Source organism: Thermoascus crustaceus (assembly GCF_041956765.1).
Source record: "Thermoascus crustaceus strain CBS 181.67 unplaced genomic scaffold VTN00scaffold_3, whole genome shotgun sequence".
In the NCBI taxonomy this organism is placed as follows: domain Eukaryota; kingdom Fungi; phylum Ascomycota; class Eurotiomycetes; order Eurotiales; family Thermoascaceae; genus Thermoascus; species Thermoascus crustaceus.
Window position 1 is genome coordinate 3592539 of NW_027192529.1, and position 18801 is coordinate 3611339.

The following is an 18801-nucleotide window of genomic DNA, read 5'->3' on the forward strand; positions in this document are numbered from 1 at the left end:
ATGGTGCATCTGTTTCCCGAAAAGGGATACCCCGTACTATATGCACAAGGACCGAGGAAGCCAATGGTTCTCGGGATTCAGGTTCTTGTTGTCCAAAATATCCTCCCAGTCGCCCAAGTTGCCTTCCATCAGGATTCTATGGATGTGGCGGTGAATTCAGGGGCATCCCGCTGAAGATTCGGGCTTTCCGTAGCTTTTTTTCTTCGAGTTCCTCCATGCCAAGAAAAGTAGCAGAACATGTGAGACGCCTGGACCCGGCGGCCAGATACCCGAGCTGAGAAGTCGAGATGGCATGTTACCCTTTCAGGTAGGGCTCAAGCGTCAGGTGGATCCCGCGGCTGTGGCTCATGCTGCCGCGCAAAGGCGGCGGCCCTATGGATGGGGCTAAATAACGGTGATAATGAATTATGGAGAAGACCCGTCTAGTTCGGAGCGTCAGGCATCGAATTAGGCATCACTCCGCTAGCCCACATGGAGAAAGCACCCTGGATCGAATTTCATGATACTTCAAACCGGCGCCAAGGCCATCGATATGTTGATTGCGAATCGGTGAAAAAATCCTATCCAATTGTATAGTGGACGTGAATTTGTTATCTTATCACCTGAAGTGCAGAAATTTCACCTGCATTGACCGTGCGCACAAGGCTCGATCGATATAACTATCTGGATTTCGATTAGATGAGACCAGCCAATAATGTACAAATCAAACTCGATGAGACAACTAGAATGCTACGTGATTGCTCCATATTATGAAATGAGGGACTTGCTATAGCTGCACGACATGAAGAACCAGCAGATAACTCGGACACTCTCTGCCGCGATAAGGAATTCCACCTGTTCAAAACTAAACCCTGTTAAGTCTTATCCTCAGATATCGGGCTGAGGTGATTGATCATCTACTCTTCTTTAACTAGGGATGCAGACATGATCTGTACAGCACAATTCATGCCAATCCAGTGTTCCCATTCTGAATTCTGATAGGAGGCTTGCGATGAAGAATGACTCTAGTCTCGAGCTTGCGGCAGGAATCGTCTGCAGCGCTTATTGGTTGCGTTAAAGACGCAGATCCTTCATACCTGCGAGGATGGATCAGACCTCGAGAAGTGCTCGATGCGCTCATTGTCAGTATCATTATCGTCGTGTGAACTGAGTGGTGACTCGCAGACCTCTGGCATCGCTACGGGTGAGGCCGGAAACGTTAATTAGTGACGAAACTCGCTTGACATAGCGGTAACTCCCAACAATCAACGGCGTCAGCAAAACTTGTCATGATGAACCAATTTCCTTGGTACGATTTGTGCCAAGCTGCTTACCCCGCCGAGGGGCAGTGAGAATGGACCATCCGATAAGGGCTCTGAAGTGTTGCGGTGCATGCACGACAAAAGCAAGATCCTGCGAGTGGTGATGCAGGTCTGAAGCTTTTTGCGGAGAGCGGTGGACGAAGCTCGAAGATCCGCCCTGGCAGCTTGTCTGGCCGCGGGCTGCGGCTGCAACCTGCGCCGTGTGCGGACGGCCCATCTTGGCGGGTCCTCACATCCTGTATCGAAAGATCGACATGGCCAGCTGTGTCTGACTCTTGAGGTCCTTTTTCTGTCTTTCTGTCATCCTCTGCTGCCAGTGTCCGGCGTGCTGATGTGGTGGTCTACTAAACAGGCTCTGCAACGCACTTCGCAAAGCCACGTCTGAAGCGGCGTCTTCAAGTCGCAAGGAGCTGAGTCCAGAACGCAGAATCGAACATGCGCGTGGATCGCATTCTGCGCAGTGGGGCCGATGGTCCTGGTTTTTTTACCCTCTGTGGCTCCTGAGCTACTATTCGTGAAGTTTATACCACTTCAGTTATTACACAGACAAGGGTCCAGGTCGTGGCATCGGGGTCTGCCGTTTTCTGTATTGTTTATCTCGATTCCTACTACGGCAGTAATGAGATGACCACGCACCGGCTCCTTTACGAGGTACTGTTCAGTTTCGGGGCTTTTATCCCTTGCTTTCTCGGGTCCCGTGTGCTACATGTCTTGTACGTGACAGCAACATCATGTCTGGCCGGGTGCTGTCGGGCAGCGTCCGCTTTCCACCGCGCTGAGAGTAATTCAGCTTCGTGCCAAGCCCGGGCCTGTTTCGACTTCCGCTTCTTCGACGTTGTTTATCAATTTTTTTCTGGCTTGGGGACGGTCATGCGTGGCTGATGTTCGCTTCTGCATTCTTCCATGCCTGGACCCGCGTAGCATGTTTCCCGTTTGGGTGGCGCCGGCACCTTAGCCGGCGTCCCGTAAAGGCAACCGAAGCATGTCCGAAGGTGAGCCGGCCCGAACAAGCGATCTTGCGCCGCAAACGTTGATATCGTATCGACGTCAGTATAGACAGAACATCATGATACAGCTGCTCCCTCGGAACCAATTGGCGCCCCACAGAGTTTTTTTTACCGACTGTGACCGAGATGCCGCTTATCCTTCACTCTCTACCCGCCAACCTTAAAATGTTGGAATATAAAGACTATATGATCCCCCCTTCCCCAATCTTAGGGCTGTCGTCAAAGCCACCTCGCAACTCTGACCCTATACACACGGTTGCTCAGTGATAGGCTCCCACGATGGCTGCTATGAATCCTGAGGACGACAATATGGCTGATAACACAGCCCGACGGACCGTCACCCTCGGGTCCCAACCGGGGCAAACAGATCCATTGGATCTGCCTCTCCGAGAAGTCAATCCGGATGCCAACTTGGAGGAGTTCACGACGGAAACAAGGACTGGAAACATCATCAAGCCCATCAAGTCACGGGCCACGGGGCAGATGGAGGATTGGAAATTGGTCACCTTCAAGATTGACGACAAGGAAAACCCGAAGAACTGGTCGAAGGCATACAAGTGGTGGTGTACGATGGTCGTCGCTTGGACATGTTTCGTCGTCGCATTCTCGAGTAGTGTCATCACGGCCGATCTTGAGGGAGTGTCAGCGACTTTCGGAGTCTCGGAGGAGGTGTCTCTCCTCACCATTACTGTCTTCGTTATTGGTTTCGGTGTTGGTATGTGCCCTCGGCCTATTCTCGCAGACAGAACCCTAAACTAACGTCTTTTCTAGGGCCTATGGCATTTGCACCGATGTCTGAGATGCTTGGGCGCAGACCCGTGTACGCGGGCACTCTGTTGCTTGCCGTTGTTTTCGTCATCCCGTGCGCTGTTGCGAAGAACATCGGTACCCTCATCGTTTGCAGAGCAATTGACGGTATCGCGTTCAGTGCCCCCATGACCCTCGTCGGTGGAACGCTGGCCGATCTTTGGAGAAACGAAGAACGAGGTGTTCCTATGGCGGCTTTTAGTGCAGCTCCATTCGTCGGTCCCGCCATTGGTCCTCTTGCCGGTGGTTTCCTTGGAGATGCTGCGGGCTGGAGATGGCTCTACTGGATTCAATTGATCCTCGCTGGAGTCGCCTGGGCTCTGATCACCTTTACCGTCCCTGAGACGTACGCGCCTACGCTCTTGAGGAAGAGGGCCAAGAAGCTGAGGAAGGAGACGAACGACGAGAAGTACGTGACCGAGCAGGAACTCGACAAACGTCCTCTGGGGGAGAGACTTAAGATCTTCCTGATCCGTCCCTTCCAGCTTCTCTTCATGGAGCCTATCGTGCTTCTTATCTCCATTTACATGTCCGTGCTCTACGGTCTGCTGTACATGTTTTTCGTCGCGTAAGTGCAATGCCTCCGAATGTACGGAAACTTGTGCTGATAATTGCCCGCAGATACCCCATTATCTACCAGAAAGGAAAGGGCTACAGCGCCGGTATTACTGGTTTGATGTTCATCCCTCTTGCCCTTGGCGTTTTCATGAGCGCGTGGTGTGCTCCGTTCGTGAACAAGCATTATCTGAAGCTGTCTGCCAAGTACAACGGCAAACCACCAGCGGAGATGCGCTTGATTCCCATGATGGCCTCCTGCTGGTTTATTCCAATTGGGTTGTTCATTTTCGCCTGGACGTCGTACCGGGATGTCCACTGGATTGGACCGGCTATCGGCGGTTGGCCTGTCGGATTCGGATTCATTTTCCTGTACAACTCGGCAAACAACTACCTAGGTACGTGCTATTCATGAAACAGCCGACTCAGAAACCAGAAGACTGACTGAAATCGCAACAGTGGACACCTACCAACACCAAGCTGCCTCTGCGCTCGCGGCCAAGACGTTCCTTCGATCCATGTGGGGTGCGGCCGTCGTGCTGTTCACCAACCAAATGTACGACCGGCTCAACTACCAGTGGGCTAGTACGCTGCTTGCCTTTATCGCTCTGGCATGCTGTGCCATCCCATACGTCTTCTATTTTAAGGGCGAGTCTATCCGTCGACACTCGCACTTCGCCTACAACGAGGACGAGGAGAACACCAAGGCAGCAGAGATCGAGAAGTCTTCGCACTAAAAGGGTCACACCAAGCCAGAAGGATCATAGGCGGGGCCTGCCAATATATATATATGGCCTATATTCGTACAAACTACTAGACTGTCTTTCATCCTTCCTTTCTCTTCCCCCCCTTTTACTTATTTTTTCTTTCATCTTTCCGACCATTTGACCGTTCTGACTTTTCTCTACAAAATTTCCATTTTTCTTTCTCACGATCACTGTTATGACGGTGAACGTTGACAGATTACTGAGTTACCCCTAATGAGCATCATTGAGCATTTGATCCTGGAGTCTGGCGTGTTCTCTCTGTTTCCATGACGTTTTTGAGCATTTCCTGGCGAGGCGTTTATGAATAGATATGCTTGCATGTATCATAGCATTTCCAAAAAGGCTGCTTACCCCGGAAACCGGGGTAAAGCGTCCTAATGAAAATATTACATAATGTTCTTATGGCAGATTACTCATGAGTAACTTAGGGCACGTAACTATGCGGTCTCAGTCGCCACCACCCCTGCTGCTTCAGGAAAGCCCCTAGGGCTTAGGGCTGCGTCCGGCCGGCTCCCCGCTCCGAGGGTCATGTGACCTTACCCGGGTCCTCTCCTCCGGTCCTGAAGTCGGAGAACATACAGACTCACTTCTCCCCCCCTTTGACTCTGTTGTCGCTGGTTGTCCGGCAGACCCCATTCGCGCCCCTGAAATGCTGTCGCATAGCATGAAGAGTGAGTAGGCTGGTCAAAAGGATGTTTGCGTTCCCGACGCCTGTTCAATAGCTCCAGTTGACAATCTTCTCATCGGCCGTCTAACCGCGTCTCGTGCCGGTTCGACTCCTTTGGTGCATATCCCGCTACAGGCTTCCTTTCCACTACCTTTCCGTCCGTTTCAATGGCGTCTTCCTATCCGCAGTCGACTTCTTTCTCGCCCTCCACGGCTGGCACCGGCATGTCCGCCACCTCCATGCCCATCTCCGAGTTGCCGCAGTCGCAAGTCGACGCCATTATCCGCACGAAGCGAAAGGCGCGCGAGCCCAAGGCCTGCTACCCTTGCCATACGCGTAAAGTCAAGTGCGATCGCAACCTGCCCTGTGACGGCTGCGTCAAGCGCGACCACGCGGACCTGTGCTCGTATGAACGGCCCTCAAAGAAGCGTCAGATCTCTGCCTCGGTCTCGCACACGTATATCGACAACGCCGCGGGCGGGGCCGCAGCAAGAGGAGCGGGACATGTTGGCGTCACCGGCAGCGATGGGAACCCCAACATCCATCCGAGTCTGGAGGCGACGACGGGTGGCCCTGGGGGGCCGGGCAGGGTGTCGATCCCACGCGAGGAGTGGGAGAACGTGTGCAGCAAGCTGAAGGAGATGGAGCAGACCATCTCGAGCTTGCGCACGGGGTTGGAGCAAGCTGAGGAAGGACGCGTTCCTCCTCCTCTCTCGGCTGGAAGCAGCGCACGCAATGGCGACGCGATCAACCGCTCCGAGGGCGTCTCCCCTGAGCGCGAGGGCATCCATACCGCGAATACGCTGGGCGAGGGCACGGTTCATCTAGGCTCAAGATCTATCCTGGCCTATATCCTGAACAAGTCGGGGACCCTTCAGGCGCAAGCGTTGCTTGAAGGAGGCATCCTGCCGAAACTGGGTCTGGACAACGAGAGCGCGACATATCCGTTCGTGGATCTATGGTCTTCCGAAACGTCGATGTTCGATATTAGCGCGGTCTGCGGTGCGCTTCCTAGCGATCAGCAGTGCAAAGAGTTCGTGAGGTCCGCCCGTTTTGGTGATTTTGGGGATGTAAATGGCTAACTGTACCGTTTGTTCTGTTCGACAGGTTTCTATACTTCTACAGAGACATTGGAGGCACGATATACCCTGTCCTCGCCGACGTAAACCAGTTCGAGAAAAACCTCGATACCTTGCTTCGAAACCGAGCCGCAGCTGGCGGTGTCTACAGAGCTGGTGACGACCAAGTACAGAAGCCTTTCGGGGTGAGCTTGGCCTATCTAGGGTTGCTTTTTGCGGTTTTGGCGTCCGGTTGTCAGTCGTCCGATCTTCCAAGCAAGGAAAGAGAGTTGACCTCTCAGGTTTATGGTATGTAGTCATCCTCTCTGCGAGTATATGATCATGCCTGACTTCTCCCAGTCTGCTGCTCTTACCAGTGCTTGCGAATGACCAACTTCATGTCCCAACCTACAATCGAAGCCATACAGACGCTTCTAATCATAGGAAATGTGCTGTCGTACAATATGAATCCTGGAGTTTCTTACGTGTTGCTCGGTGAGAATTTCCCTTCGCCGATGTCGTCCCCGGAGAAGCCGTGGCTGACAGCATCAAGGCATGACCCTTCGGATGGGAATAGCACTTGGCTTGCACGTAGAGTCAAACCGCTTTTCTCCAGCAGAGCGATACGTAAGAAGACATGTTTGGTAAGATTTTATTCGTCTGTTCTGTGGCTGAGGCAAATTCATGAACTTACGTCGTCTAGGTGGTCAATGGCGTGGCAAGACAGCCATTTCTCATTATCGTATGATCGGCCCTCGACGGTGGCAGTTAGCCAACCGGATATTGCGTATCGACCTACATCCAGGCCCGGCGACCGCTCGTACTTTGAGACCCTGTGTAGGATAATATCATTAACACTCGAGGTCGTGCGCGGCCGGATGTTAACCCCCCAGTTTCAGATGAGCTTTAACACTATCCAAGCGTATAAGGAGCGCATCCAGCAGATATTAACGGATGCTACGCCGCATCTGCGGGAACGCAAGTATTGTCTTACGTCCATGGATCACCTGGAGAGACTTGCATTGAAGCTACATTGCTCATACATTACATCTGAGCTCTGCCGGCCAGCGCTCAGGGCTACTGCTGATGCTAAAGACCCCGCGACGTCGCAGATGCGTAAAGACTGTGTCACAAGTCTCATCAAGACAGTGGAATCATACGTCGAGATGCATTCGATCAGCTCGCATGGGTCGCGCTCCTGGATCAGTCTCCAACGAGCCATCAGCTCTGCTTTCCTTCTTGCCGTAATCGAGGAGTCCAAGAACAACTCGCAGGTTTGGAATCTGCTGCGACAGCTCGAGGGAATTATCGCAGAACGTGCCAGCGCAGAGGGTGTTTACGACTCGAGCGAAGCAGCAGCCAGCACTACCATGACGTCTCCCACTCAGGGAATGGCAACAACTGCGCCTCCAACAACTGGCAACTTCAATACCATCCCCGGCATGACAAACACTCACTTACCGTCATCGTTCGACCCAGCTTCTGTCGCTACCACCACCTCCGTCCCCGTCTCCATGGCTGCAGACACCCAGACTCAATGGGCCAAGCCGCTCACCAAGTCTCTCCGCGCTCTGCAGAAGCTCAACGCCGCGTTTAGCAACCAGGGCTCTCCCACGTCTGGCGGCAACAACGCCTTTATGGGTCACACCTCCAACGCAAACGCGGCAGCAACCGCTGCGGCAGCTGGAGCCGGCGGCTTTCCGCCACCTGGGTCAACGTCGACCCTGACGCCCAGCGTAGGCTCCCTGCCTCCCCCTACCCCGGAAAGCTCCACGAGCGGAGAGTGGACGATACCAAATCTGCTCGATCGGGCGGCGGAGTACATCCACCCGCCGCTGTGGGGTTAGATTATCTATTAGAAGATAAGAAGGGAGGTGGCTTTGTCTGGAGGCATGTCGACTGATTCATATATACGTTGAACTGTCTTGTCTGTCTTCTTATCATGCGGTACGAGCTGTTTACAGGGGTGTAATAATGGAATTCAGGCACGAAACGGTTTATAGATAGGGTGTAAAATAGCGGGTTGTCTGTTTGATTCGTTTGCTATTTTTTATTTTTGGGGAGCCTATAGGTGTCTTTTTTTTTATCCAATCGTGCCTTCTATGTATCTCTATCTGCATTTGATCATTTTGTTTGTTTAACGGGCTGAAACTCTTGGGAGGGAATGCTCTGTGTGTACTTTATAACGATGCCAGAAAGGGCTAATAGCATTTAGCTATTTAACAGATTTAACTGACTCTCTTTACACCGGGCAGCCTTGCTCGGTCTTTACTAGGTGGTCGACGGAGCCAGTGCCACTCCGACCACTTCTACTGAGATACAGTATGTTGATTAGGTAGGTATACAAGCTCCGATGACTCCAGTGTGGTAAGAAAGAAGGTCCCGGGATAGATGAATAAGTATTGGACTATCTATGTAGTTGTAGTGCCCTAAGCTGACTTGCTAGATAGATTAGGTACATAACTCGACAATTGCACACATCTCTCACAGACTTGTACTTATAATAAGGGCATTCCAAGCAAGCAACTTCTATACATCCCGCATAACTCATTCGCCGAGTACAGTAAGCTTGCTGCTCCAGCTCAACAGTACTCCGTACCCCCCCCCCCCCCCCCCCCAACCGATCCTTGCCCTGATTTACGGGTAGGCTCAAGTGATATAATGCCGCCTAGTTACCTAGTTAACCTTCATTGCAACCCCCATATTACTGTAAGTAGGCAATATAGGTACCTGATGTAGCGGTGAGACGAGATGAGACGGTCGATCCATTCCCCAACAATAATAATAACCCAATGACGACTAGGTCTAGGTCTGTTGGTCCGGGCTCACATACCAATATCCCGAGGACCGGATCGGAGTATGGGTTCTCAGCATATGACCTGATCTGGTTAATGTGATGTGGTATACGGGGCGGTAACTAAGTACCTAAGGTACTTTTATGTAGTTGCTGTCGTTGAACCTAGGCAGCGGTTAGAAGCACTGTACCTACAAGTTCTCACCTGGTTTCGGTTTTAGCCTTAACTTCTGGACCTTTGTCTGTAACTGTATGACCTACTGAATATCCAGCGCTGGAAATTTGTCTATGGGGATTAGATCAAATCAATCTTCTCTCCTTGATCTGGGGTCTGTCTCATGCCTATGTCTCGAGTCTGACTGACCCCTGTTGCTTCATGTTCTGCCTCAGCAGGGTAATTAAAGGATCCTGCTGCATTGCATCATTAAGCTATATAATATTGACACCATATTATATGGGAATATCGATCGTGCGAGACATGAAGAGGAGAGAGATCCTGTCGCGGCGGAGTTGCAATCTCCCCCCTTCTTTGATGAGTTTCTCCTCTGGATGCCTAATGATGGTAATGATTCTGCTGAGCAGTTCCATTGTTTCTAAAGCAGATGAATATATATACATATACACCTATCTTCTATTATTGATCGCTGCTCATGTATGATTCACCATGTACTGTATATTTATCTCACATCATGATACGTTTCCGTTGCATCGCATTCATATAACATATGCATACTAGATGTATCTATATAATATCCATCTAAACTACCTTCCCCTAGATCAGTCATGTCAATCACATAACAATTCTAACATCCGGCGACAGACACCCTTGAAATCGCCATCGACATCTCCGGCGACGGCCAACTTCCCTGGCCACCTTCCCAACAACCATCCAACTCTCCCACGCTCCTCCACAACATCACCATCTCCCTCACATCCTACACGACCGTACACAACCTCACCATCTCAAACGGCAGCACACCTGCCTCGTCATCCACTTCATCTTCCTCTTCTTCTCCATTCGTCGGCCCCGTTCTAACCCTCGAACCCTCCTCCACCGTCAAACACGCCACTTGGACATGGCCCGCCTGCCTTGTGGGCGACGGTAATTCTGCCAGCGCATCCGCCCGAGGAGACTACAACATCTCCATCATCCACCAGTCCTTCCGCTGGAACGTGGCCGAATACTACACCATTTTCGACCTGCCCGTGTCCATGACGAACGGGATCGAGGCCCGCGATGACCGCGTCGAGTGTCCGTTTCCGGAGAACGTGCTACTTCCGCCGGAGGAGGTGGCGGCGAGTGGCGATGGGTTGTCGACGCAGTCGTTTCTTGGGGTGGGGGATGGGGTGAGCGTTAGTAGTGGTAGCGGCAGCAAAGGTGGTGGCACTTCGAGTGGTTCTGGTTCAGAGAGTGTGAATGGTGACGATGGAGGATATTCTGATTCTGATTCCGATGGAAAAAGAACCTCCCTTTCGAGCAGTGCTGCTCCTGTGGGACTCTCATCCGCAATAATGGTAGGGTTAGGATTAAACTTAGTGATAAGACTTAAAAAAAAAAAAAAAACAAAAAAAAAACAAACCGGGCGTTCAGCTGCACCTATAAGCACAGTAAAGCTGCAGAGCCAGACCATGCAAGACTTACGGCCGTAGCAGTTCAGTATCACAATCGCTGAAATTTAGTCTCTCGATGCAGTGTCTAAGTGTTCGTTTACACCTTCCAAAAGGCAAAAAAGTATGTACTGAGTCGTTGGCCAGGATGACGAAGAGGAGAATTCTATGGGATCCAACATCTCCTGTCGTAAAGAGTCCATAATAACAAGGCAATGCTTATGCAGCTTTAAGCCTTTCTTTGGGGGAAGGGGAGACGAGATACGATCCAAGTGGATACGGTGCCTTGCTGGGTCTGCCACGTCATTATCTTGTCGATCTGCTAAAGATGCTGACTCGGAGTGCCCGAAGAAAGTAGCTAAGCTCTGATCTTGCATTCCGATCTGTCTCCATAAGTATCTAGATCTTCTTTTCGTCGATGTCTCGCGGAACCTGTGACAGAGTCAGTCTTGTTGGGTGTTCAATGTAGGTAGTTGAGAGCCTTAGCATTAAGATTTGAGTATAACTACTCTGGGCAGAGAAGAGACCGGAGCAATGTCGGCTTTGTGCTGGCATTCAATGGCCCGGGCGGTCTGGATCCATAATTTTCACCCATCAACCTTCTTGTCCCCGAATCCTAATATCTGTGGCTGGCGACGAGCTAGTTAATCTAGAACCATATAGAGATGATCTGAGTGGACTGTACTTAACTAGTAACCTCTACGGGACGGGCCACTTGGGTGTGCTAAGATCTGAGATCTCGAGATGTTGATTTGCGATAAATGTTCGTATATAGTGGGCCGGGAACCAGAATACGCAGCCCACTAGATGGGATTTGTGGTAGATCACTAGATTTAAGTAGGAATGTTTTGTTTTCGATGGACCATCAGAGGACACGGAATGAGGTCCACGTAGCTGACGCATTAAACTGCTTCCACTGCCTATACGAGATGAGACACTCTATAAATTTGCTCATGTCCTTGGGACTTGACCCTTAGAATACATACTTATTTCAAAATCCTCAGGGTTGTTCATACAGCATAAACATCAAGCGGCTTTGATATTACCTACCCACCTCACGTGGGATTTCTCGTATAGGCAAGAATGGCCCAGGCTCAGACTCTGTTGAACGTCCCAGAAAAGGCTTCATCGATTTTATTGTCGTCCTCTCCCGGGGGAACTGACCCAACCTGGACAGGAACGGGAATTTCGAAATTCCTTGGAGGGTCAGCATATAACCATACCGAACCTGTACTCTCTGTTGCCTGAATGGAAAGTGAAGCTTCATCCCTTATATGAGAGGGCACGGGATGATGTATTCAATCCATGGATCCGACGTTACATACGCCCTACCTATATGGAAAATTTCAAATGAGTAGGCGCACTGACAGGGACAAACAAGCTGAGTCGACGATGACATTACGTGCCAAGAAGCTTCAGAAAGATGATTTCTGTCGCTTCGCGGCTGTCGTGTGTGCGGAGACTTCGTTCGAGAAGCTTTGCACGGTGGCCAAATTCGTTGCAGGGGTATGTCAGTACCTCATCTATATCGGCCAAGATCATAGCTAAGATTGCACGTCTACTTAGTACTTCAAATTGGGATGACAGTATGTTTTTTTTTTTTTTTGACTCACCTGATAAAAAACATTCCTGATAGCTAAAGTGACTAACTATTATCTGAAGTATTCGACAGTGGCTTTTTGAAACATGACCCCGCCGGCGCTGAAGCATACAAAAAGGAAAGCATGGAACATGTCACGTACGTCTTGCGTGGCGAAGGATACCAACCGGACCTCTCAGGATTCAGTCAAGAGCTGCAGAAGGCGGTGCTCTGGTAGGACGAAATAGACACTCATATTCGAGAGACGTGTTCGAAATGTATGGGGTCGATAGACAGTGTGAACCCTTTCATGTCCGATGACCGGACTTCTTCGACAGTAGAGGAGTATTGGCGGATTCGGGAACATACCGCTGCTGTCTACTCTATTATCTCCCTAATCCCGTACGTCACATCTCCTTTCTTGTCTTTGAACTGGCGTCTGGCTAATATATCAACTGTCAACATAGGTTTATCAGAGGTATTGATATCTGCGAGGCGGACTTGGATGATGATATGCAGCGCTTATGGAAACATACCTCTTATCTGGTGCACATGTGAGTTCGACGCGGTTGCCACTATGTTTAACCAGACTCTATTCGAATTAAGGCTGGCTAGGAGAATTAATGATAGAACCAATGATATGTTCTCAATGCGCAAGGAGGTAAGTACATTCACGTAGCCATATCACCCAAGCCCAAATTTGACAAATTCGAAAAAAGCGCGACGAGGAGGGTGAAAATCTTGTGCTCCTCGTGATGCGTCTCAAGGGCCTTAGCTGTAACGATGCCATGCATCAGTGCTTCAAGTTTGCCCAGGAAGAAGCGCAAGGCTTCCACGAGATCGAGGAGCGTCTCCGTCAGCGTTCGGATAAGACGACGAGTCCAGTACCAGACGTCTTTCTCGAGAGCTGTAAAGACGTTGCAATGGGGCTCGTCTATTGGAGGTATGTGCACGTGCGATCATGGATGTACATCTTGTGACTAACAGACTGCATCCAGTTATACCGGAGAGAGATATGTCAGAACGAGCGGGATCGATGAAAATAATGTGGTCAGATTCCGGCTCTGAATTGGACCATGGATGGTTGAACGGTATCCTTCCATCTTCTAGGGCATCGCCACGATGGTCCACACGCAGTTCCTGAGGCTCGAAACAGCGTCCCTGTTTATAGTAGAAAAGAGATTTTCTTCGAATGGGTGTAGTTAAATGAAAATCTAATGATTCATTTGTTCTCGTGATGCCTAAAGAATTGAAACTCCCCGGGAGGGGGATATAATACTTATATGCTGGGATACAGGACCAAGGAAGGCGATCCCCGCCACTGGCAACAAACAAACCGAATCAAAGAGAAAGAGCCCCTTCCCTTCCGACCCAGGTGAATTCCAACTGTTGGAAAAAAGAGGGATGATGAGGGGGACCTATCTCGGCAGCAGTTCCTTACAAGAAAAAGAACAACTGGAAGCTCCCTGTGTGGATATCTTTTGTGTGAAATCAAGGTATCACTGGGTATTGCAAAGCACACTCTGAGCAATCAAAATAAGCAACATAGGTATATGAATGGTATCCTCCCGCCCAGCAAGAACTGCAAATTCCCTAACCTTGAAGGCGCCAAGACACCTATTCCCTGCAAATACGACGTCTGTATTAGGGGCCAAAGTCATTATAATTAGATGTTGTTGTGTCAAAGGAATCTTGCAGGCAGGTCAGGCGTGCCCTAGCCCTAGGTCAGTTTGCCGGGCCGACCTGTACCTCCGACATGATGTCCATCCATCACACAGTAGTTACAGGGAAGCGATGCAACTTCCCGAGCGACCAAAAGGGTCTATACGGGGCCTCTAGCGCCGGCGATCAAGCCTCGGCTTGATTGAAATCTCTCTGCACGCGAATGCCGTGCAGAGGAACCTCGTCCCCGCTCAGACGGTCATAGTCGCCCTTCGTGCTCAGCACACTGGTCGTATAGATGCAGCCGTGTTCGGGTCGCAACGAGGCATCCACGGGCAGCTGGTCACTACCGGCCTTGCCGGCTGTTCCAGTCTCGTCGGGCAGACGATAGAAGCGACGCTGGCTTTCCGACCGACCGTGGCCCGTGGTCGAGTCGATCGTGCCGGGTCCAGGGCTGGGGGCCAGCTTCGAGCGGCTGCTCTTGGAGTAGTTGGTACCCCGGTTGCCGCTGCGGATCAGATCGGGCATGCAGTCGTTGATGCCGAACGCTCGTGCGAAGAATTGCAGCGCTGGACGCAGGGTTGGCAGACACGCAGATATGATGCCAGCGGAAATTTCAATGGCGGTCCAGCCGACCGTTGGCGCTAAGGTATAGGAGGAGTCCAGCGCGTTGTAGGTGAAGAGAACGGTAAAGCGGTAGACAGACGCGAAGACGACGCTGCGATGGTAGTTAGAGATACTGTCATCCGTGCAAGAACTCTTACAACTTGGTAAGAAGAGAGGAAGCATACAAGAAACCAAGGCAGAAGGCAAAGGTCAGCGCGATCTTCTGTCCTCTGGCCAACTGCAGCTTCCACACCTGCGGAATGGGTAGAATCAAGATGGCCAGGTCGGTGAGAATGGTCGAGGCGGCATTGGCGATCCACGTTCCTACCTGGTTGATGCAATGACCAGGCAGCTGGGGATACCAGAGCTTTTCGACGGGAACGCAGATGAAGATGAAAGCGAACATGATCGTGATCACCCACAAGACGACGAAGGTGCCGATGATGTACGCCCATTTCTTGAAGTAGGGCACACGGAAGATGCGGTAGTACATCAGCAGAAAGCTGATCTTCGTCCAGACCAAGTTGTATACGTAGAGGATCTCAGCAGCAACGAGGAGCTTCGCGATCATGACGACGTTCTCGAGCGGGATCGTATTCGCGTGGAGGCCCATTCCATACTTGACCATCCCAAGAATGAATCCCAAGACGAGAATATTCCATCCCTACTGTCTTGCGAAAACAGCAGATTAGCAACGATTGTTGCCGTTTCCACCCAGGGAGAGAGAGGAAAACACGGACCATTGAGAATATGATCATCCAATCATCCCACCACAACTGTTGCTTCCTCTCGTAGCGAGAAAGCATACGCAGGCAGACGGTGACGAAGGCCAGCCCCGTCACCGACACCGACGTTGCTATCGACCATGGCTGCAGATTGTCTGACTTCCCCAGCAGGTTCGACATTCTGACACCAAGAACATAATAAGGGCAAGAGAAAACAAACGGCTGGCGAAATACAAAAAAAAAAAAAAAAGATTCGGGATCCCAGAGGGTGTATTATATATGCAGCACGAATGCCCGGCATCGTCCGTCGGTTTGACAGCCGCAAGACGGAGTATATGGAGTACAAGGTTTATAGCTATTTTTAACGTTCCAGTTCCCCGTGCAAGACCGTCCGTCAGAAACGTGGATTCGATCCATGGATCATTCCACCACTTGCCTGAATTGGCTAACTATACCCGATGATCTCGGCTGTCGACTCCGTCCAGGGTATAGTGAAGCAATTAAACGGAAGTTTATGTGCGCTGACAGGACCTCGCTTAACGGGCTGCTGAGCCTCTGCGGGATGGATACGAGGAAACTTTAATAGAAGATCCAATATCCTTCCCCGAGACGACACGAGCCATGGCTTGTTAACATGAACACCGATTTCATGAATCTGTGTTGTCTACCTGCAGTGTTTCCCTGTCAAAGAAAATATAGTGGCTACAATAGAAGCAGCTGGGATAATTGTCTGTGCAAAGGCTGTTATGGAATGTTCAAACAAAACTTATGGCACTTTGGTTGAATCGAATTGGGTTAAGGGGCCCTCAATGATGCACCCAGGTACCCCAGGTCCAACTTGCGGGCAAACACGTGTCGGTACAACAGAAAGAAGAACATGTCCAAGACATACTCCGGAATCATATACATAGATTGTAGCTGGCTAGCCAACTGACGCGGCAGTGGCATCAAAGATGCATGCCGCATGTTCGCTGCCCTCTGGGACGGAGGGTAGACGTATTTTGGCTAGCAATGTCGGAAGAAAAGATAGCACGTATTGTGCGTTAGGTTTTCTAGAACGTCCCGAGGGCTGGTCAGGTTCTAGACACCCCTCTGGTGCGAATGACGGTGCTCAGATAGTAGACTACTCCATAGTGACGGCAGCGGCCGATCCAGATCCGCGCGTCAAAGGCGCCTATACCGTTCCAACCACACATATCTCTGTTTCACATCCCAACCTTATGTCTGCACATACAGTTACCTGGACAGTCTGTAACCAGTCCTTCAGAGGAGAATGCCACGTTATTGTTGGGAACTTCCTGGCTGACACACAGAAGACCGTGGAACTTGGTCTGATAGAGTTGCGTGGCTGCCGCAAGATGCGGTCGATCTTCTGATCCCGCAAATCATCGATCTCGAACAGGCCGGTTCGGGACGGAAACCGTCCAAACCGACCCTCAGGATCCACCATCCAGGGGCTCCTGAAGTCCGCACGTTGCCAAGTGACTCAAGCCATGCCGGTATCATGAGGTATGGCGTGGCCCGCCGATCCGGTTCTTCACTTTTAGCCTTGTTTGGTATGCATCTCAGGGTTCAGTGCTCGGCTTGTTCTCCTGGACCTCGGTCCAGCAGGTGACCTCGTATACGACTATGCGTACTAGTCGTGACGTTAATGATTCTGTTCAAGCCCGAGTCATGTCCCATCTTTCCACGTGCAGAGCTTAGGGGTGGGGGATGATCCAGCAGCCTCACAGACAACGCTGCTCAGGGCCCACCGGCGAGACAGGCGGAGAATATGCCTACTTAGTGATGAAGCATCAGATCGGCGTTGTGGCCACGGTGTTGAGGTCAGAGGAGCTTTAAGCTCCCGCTCACGTCTCACTTTCGATGCAGAGAGTTCCATTCCGTAGACATACTGTGACACTCACTGTTTGAATTCTTCCATCTTCCCTTTCCCTTGCACAAATAAAGCATGGCCGCCACCAAGACGATCGAGGTCCCCCACCTGGGCGGCATCAAGGCCGGTTACGCCCTTTCCGGTGACAGCTACGATGCCTCGAAGCCGACCGTCGTTCTGATCAATTCCATGTGTACGACCGTTTCGCTGTACCGCGACCAGTTCAGCAACACCAAGCTCACCGATGCCGTGAATCTCCTCGCCATCGAGCCGCTGGGCCACGGAGCCACCAGCACCGCGGCCGAGCATTTCACCTACTGGGACACCGCCACCATGGCCTTGCAGGTCATGGATAAGCTGGGAATCGAGAAGGCCTTTGCCCTGGGAACCAGCCAGGGTGGATGGATCGTTCTCCGCATGGCTCTGTTGGCGCCGAACCGGGTATGTCGTTGTCATTATTATCTGTCTGCTCGGAGGGGGGGTTACAACAGAAAGAAAAAATCAATTTGGTTGCGAGATATGACATAAGGCAGTAATATGATAAATACTTCCCCTGCCTGTGCTGACACAAACTCCTTTTTGTGCTTCGTTGCAATAGATCCTTGGTCTTCTGCCGCTGGGAACGTCCATGGATAGCGAATCCGCCGACTCCCGCACCAAGGGTTGCTGGGATCCCTTCCCGATCATCACGCCCTTCCTCCAGAGCTGGACCTCTGCCACCCCGACGCCCGACTTCGTGATCGATGACGTCTGGTGCGGTCTCGTTGCGACCCTCGGGTTCGGAAACGCAGTGACACCGGAGACGGTTGAGTTCTGGAAGTCCACTGTCAGGGATGTATATCGGGGCGATGAGGGCAGGCGGAAGGTCCGGATGGCGTCGATCTGTCTGCTGGAACGGGATGGGCTTCTGCTCCGGTTGCCGGATATCAAGTGTCCTGTGTACTGGTTGCAGGTGAGTCTTTGCCCACTCTTCCATGCCTGCTCTTTGGAAGCATGCTAACGAAATGACACACAGGGAACTGAAGACGCTCCATACGGTCAAACCGTTCCCGCCGAGCAGATCAAGCTCTTCACCTCCTCCAAGGAAGCGAAACTCATCCCCGTCCAGGGCGGTGGGCACTACCTGAACGCGACTAGCCCAGCTGAGGTCACGGATGCAATTCTCGAAATGGTCAGTAAATACAAATAAAGATGTACATATAGCGCACAATGTAAGCACCTGAGAATACAATACAATACAGAACATAGATAAATGTGATAGTTTATTTTACTTATTTTTTTTTCAGCACTCGCTGTCAAGTTCACCTGACATTTATGTAAATAAATAGTATGTGCAAGTAGCGTAGGTAGGCAGGTAGCAGTATGGTATTGGTATTGGACTGACTGCTTGTCAGTCAGGAGGTGCGCAGCTGTATCAACTGGGGATAGAAAGATTTGCCCTTGTCATATCACACATGCCAGTACATGTACATGTGGACAATAGCCATAAAAAGATGAATAGCAACTCCGTATAATAATAAGGTGAAAAATGAATTTTCTTTAACTTCCAAGAAGAAGGGCTGGGTTAATAAACCTTGCTTGACAATGTTAATATACTAATTCTGGGAACCTGTCGAAGTATGTATGTACCTACTACAAGAAAGTATCGGGAGGAAACAGTCGAGACAGGGTCGATGTAAGGGCATAATCATCCGGAGTTGATGGCGGGGAGAGTCGGCATGCCGAGCGCACGGGCCATGCTCGAACAGCGTCGCGCCTGCAGCCAAAAGACGCGGAGAAAGCGACCGCA

At 51.0% G+C, this 18801-nt stretch overlaps 6 protein-coding genes across 6 annotated transcripts; 3 read left to right on the plus strand and 3 right to left on the minus strand.

Moving 5' to 3' along the window:
* Positions 1–1070: 1070 nt before the first annotated feature.
* On the minus strand, positions 1071–1518 carry VTN00DRAFT_6498 (uncharacterized protein; the record flags this gene model as incomplete). The annotated part of the gene is made up of 2 exons (XM_069433140.1): positions 1071–1177; positions 1314–1518. The coding sequence occupies 2 exons, from the start codon at positions 1516–1518 to the stop codon at positions 1071–1073; spliced, it is 312 nt and encodes a 103-aa protein (XP_069288930.1).
* Positions 1519–2587: 1069 nt separating this feature from the next.
* VTN00DRAFT_6499 (uncharacterized protein) lies at positions 2588–4407 on the plus strand (the record flags this gene model as incomplete). Its single annotated transcript, XM_069433141.1, has 4 exons — positions 2588–3023; positions 3080–3683; positions 3737–4068; positions 4130–4407. 4 exons carry the CDS (start codon positions 2588–2590, stop codon positions 4405–4407), a joined length of 1650 nt encoding a protein of 549 aa, XP_069288931.1.
* An 864-nt stretch (positions 4408–5271) lies between these two features.
* On the plus strand, positions 5272–13211 carry VTN00DRAFT_6500 (uncharacterized protein; the record flags this gene model as incomplete). The annotated part of the gene is made up of 12 exons (XM_069433144.1): positions 5272–6137; positions 6212–6471; positions 6523–6657; positions 6716–6806; positions 6866–8004; positions 9777–10376; positions 12227–12377; positions 12441–12545; positions 12611–12697; positions 12759–12804; positions 12863–13086; positions 13142–13211. 12 exons carry the CDS (start codon positions 5272–5274, stop codon positions 13209–13211), a joined length of 3774 nt encoding a protein of 1257 aa, XP_069288932.1.
* A 780-nt stretch (positions 13212–13991) lies between these two features.
* VTN00DRAFT_6501 (uncharacterized protein) lies at positions 13992–15316 on the minus strand (the record flags this gene model as incomplete). The annotated part of the gene is made up of 3 exons (XM_069433145.1): positions 13992–14523; positions 14597–15075; positions 15152–15316. The coding sequence occupies 3 exons, from the start codon at positions 15314–15316 to the stop codon at positions 13992–13994; spliced, it is 1176 nt and encodes a 391-aa protein (XP_069288933.1).
* Positions 15317–16259: 943 nt separating this feature from the next.
* On the minus strand, positions 16260–16586 carry VTN00DRAFT_6502 (uncharacterized protein; the record flags this gene model as incomplete). The annotated part of the gene is made up of 2 exons (XM_069433146.1): positions 16260–16310; positions 16371–16586. The coding sequence occupies 2 exons, from the start codon at positions 16584–16586 to the stop codon at positions 16260–16262; spliced, it is 267 nt and encodes an 88-aa protein (XP_069288934.1).
* A 501-nt stretch (positions 16587–17087) lies between these two features.
* Positions 17088–18201, plus strand: VTN00DRAFT_6503 (uncharacterized protein; the record flags this gene model as incomplete). Its single annotated transcript, XM_069433147.1, has 3 exons — positions 17088–17453; positions 17611–17964; positions 18028–18201. The coding sequence occupies 3 exons, from the start codon at positions 17088–17090 to the stop codon at positions 18199–18201; spliced, it is 894 nt and encodes a 297-aa protein (XP_069288935.1).
* Between the last annotated feature and the right edge of the window lie 600 nt (positions 18202–18801).